The sequence below is a fragment of the Herpailurus yagouaroundi genome, unplaced genomic scaffold, assembly GCF_014898765.1.
Source record: "Herpailurus yagouaroundi ecotype Mexico unplaced genomic scaffold, PumYag 216, whole genome shotgun sequence".
In the NCBI taxonomy this organism is placed as follows: Eukaryota; Metazoa; Chordata; class Mammalia; order Carnivora; family Felidae; genus Herpailurus; species Herpailurus yagouaroundi.
Genome location: NW_024412447.1, coordinates 11,023,209 through 11,025,983, shown reverse-complemented (window position 1 = coordinate 11,025,983; position 2,775 = coordinate 11,023,209). Strand labels below are relative to the sequence as shown.

The following is a 2,775-nucleotide window of genomic DNA, read 5'->3' as shown; positions in this document are numbered from 1 at the left end:
TAGGGACTCTTGTTTCTAATTAACAGTGTCAGGGACTTGGGGAGGGGGGTGGCCAGGACTACGATTGCTTCGGCGTCCGGTATTTTGGTTCTTGTTTTCAGCATCCTGGCGCAAAGCCGTTTGCATCCTTGGAAGGGCAGGTGGGCAGGCTGTGTGTGTGTGTGTGTGTGTGTGTGTGTGTGTGTGTGTGTGTGTGTCCTCAGCGGCTGTGTGAGGGTGCCGACCTCTCACCCTGGCCCCGGCGATCAGGGGCGGGGTGGGGGGACCCCTCTTGATGGCTGGAGAGACGGACTCAGGGGCCGTGGAAGTGTCTAAGGCCACAGTGCCGATGCCGTCACTGGGACTCGAACCCAGGCCCCCTGACTCCAAAAGCAGTGCTCTTTGCCAAGCGTGAGCTCGTGGCCCACAGCACCATCGGAGGGTCACACAGAGCCTGGACCGTGGGGACCGAGTTGGGGAGTGAAGCTCTCTCCGTGGAGCCAAGGTGAACCCCCAAATCACTGGCCAGCCACGGCCCAAGTGGATGAACTGGACCGGGGAAGGGGGGTGCTGTAGTCCTGGGGCCAGTCCTGTCCATCCCGTCCTGGGGCTCTTGTGGATTCTGGCGCCTGGACCCGGCTCCGGCCACCTCTTCCGGGTGGCTCTCGAGCTGCGTTCCCACACGGTCTGCCTTCAGGCCATGCCTGCGGCCCCTCACATTCGCCCCAGAGGACCTCAGCCCAAGCATGTCCCTGTGACCCTCCGTGCGTCCTTGCAAGCCCACCTTAATCACTTACCTGACCGACTCGCGTTAGAAGGTGCAAAGCCAGAGCAAAAGAAAGGTCTGGACAATAACCTGTGTTTGACCAGAGGCCCCCCCACCCCCTCCACCCCCAGGTAATCCACACCCTTCACCCCCTGGCTTCTTTTTTTATGTAGTTAGGTTGCAACTACACTTGGTCTTAAAGGTGTTTTGGTTTGGTTTTTAATTTTTACACGATAGCTCCTAATTCCGCCAAAACATACGACGCTGTGCATGTCGTACGGCTGCTTCCTTTTCCTTCTGCTGTCGTACGGCTGAGACGCATTCATATTCTTGCAAGTCACTGTGGACCGTTCATTTTGATGGCCGGGTAATCGTCTTCTGTCATTGTCCTTCTCCTCGCCCAGTGATGGGCTTCTGGGTTGTAGCCAGGTTTTTGTTCCTGAGAACAGGCCGTTAGGAATTTTCCGGCCGGTGCCTCCCGTGACGTGTGTGTTTCAGAGGGTGGGCACCTCCGAGGGGAAGAGCTGCGTCACAGAGATGATGCTGCGGGGCCACACCTGCCTCCCAGCTGTCCCGCCTCAGAGACCAGCATAGTGGACCCGAGGCAGTAACAGCCTTAACCTAACTGAGCGTCAGTTTTCCTGCCGGAGAAGTGGGGACAAGTAGTTATGCCACACGTGCATTCAGTTGGCGCCACTGATGCCCAGACTGTGGCACATCCTGTGCCAGGCGCGGGGGGACCTGGGTAAGAAAGGCTCGGCCCACCGCCCTGATGGGGACAGGGAACAGATGGATGGCTGAGCAAAGTCAGATCTGGAAGTGAATGATCTCTGACATTGTCATCACGGGGGAGGTGGTGGACTGGGCCTCTGACCTGCCAAGGGGTGTTGGGCTGGGCTTTTCGGCTGGGGCCCCTTTGTGCGACTGACCCTTCTCGGCGAGGGTTGCGGTGGGGGCCACAAGGAAGGGGGAGATCTGGAATCCGGCAGAGATCACTTAACACCAGAGAAGCCACGAGCCTGTACACAGAAGCCGTTGTCCGATCCGCGAGGCCTGCGCACTCCCCGAGAATGCTGCTGGGGGAGGGGGGGTCCAGTTCTGCCCGGGGTCCCCGGGCCAGCTCCTTGACTCAAGGCATCGCGTGACCACACGTGCTTAAGCAGGATCTTTTTTTTTTTAATGTTTATTTATTTATGTATTTTGAGAGAGAGAGAGAGAAAGAAAGAGAATCCCAAGCAGGCTCCACGCTGTTAGCACAGAACGGGGCTTGAACTCACACTCACGAACCGTGAGATCATGACCTGAGTTGAAATCAAGAGTCAGCACTTAACTGAGCCACCAGGGCGCCCCATGCAGGGTCTTGAGCACTGCTTTGTGTGCTTAGGGCCTCCTTAAATCCTACCCTACTCTGCAAGGGAGTTATTTCCTCTTTCAGAGATAAGAAAGCCGCTCCAACCTTGTCTTGGGTGGGTGGCTGTAAAGCCAAGGTCCATACTTAGGCCTTTTCCATCTCAGATCCCCCAAGGAAGAAAGAGAACCACCAGTCAGCTCAGATATGCTCCGCGCTTGGGTATGTGTTCATGAAGCAAGAGGCTGGACTTCACCCAGACTGTGTTTCCACCCTGGCACAACCTGTTCCATCCTGCCGGGCTGCCCCAGGCCATTGGGACATGCGTAAGGAAACAATAAGGAAGCCACTCTCGGAAGCTTGTGGCCTTGGCCCTCAGGGCAGGGCTTGGCCAGCCCTTTGCCCCAGGTTTCTCACCTTCCCCTGATGTCCCTGGAAGAAAGAAGTGAGGGGTCAGTGGAGGCCGGAGTCAGAGGTGAGGACAGTCAGTCTGCTGACCTCCCTTCTGGTGCCTCTGGCCAGAGCGCTGGCTGTGGAAGACCACCGTTCCCTGCCATGGCCTTGTGTTTTTCACCGACCTTATCTCCTCAGCTTGTGGAATCTTGTTTCCTGGCCGTATAGGGACCCACACCCACCGCCGCCAGCCTGGTCCAGCCCCCCCTACCCCGCCCCCCCCCCCCCC

The 2,775-nt window shown here is 57.7% G+C and overlaps 1 protein-coding gene across 1 annotated transcript in view; it reads left to right on the top strand.

Moving 5' to 3' along the window:
- Positions 1 to 653: 653 nt before the first annotated feature.
- CASTOR2 (cytosolic arginine sensor for mTORC1 subunit 2) overlaps positions 654 to 2,775 on the top strand; it is a 31,401-nt gene continuing 29,279 nt past the window's right edge. The window contains exon 1 of the mRNA XM_040456198.1: positions 654 to 876. Coding sequence (XP_040312132.1) covers positions 680 to 876 — 197 coding nt within the window. The 5' untranslated portion in view covers positions 654 to 679. The remainder of the gene's footprint in view (positions 877 to 2,775) is intronic.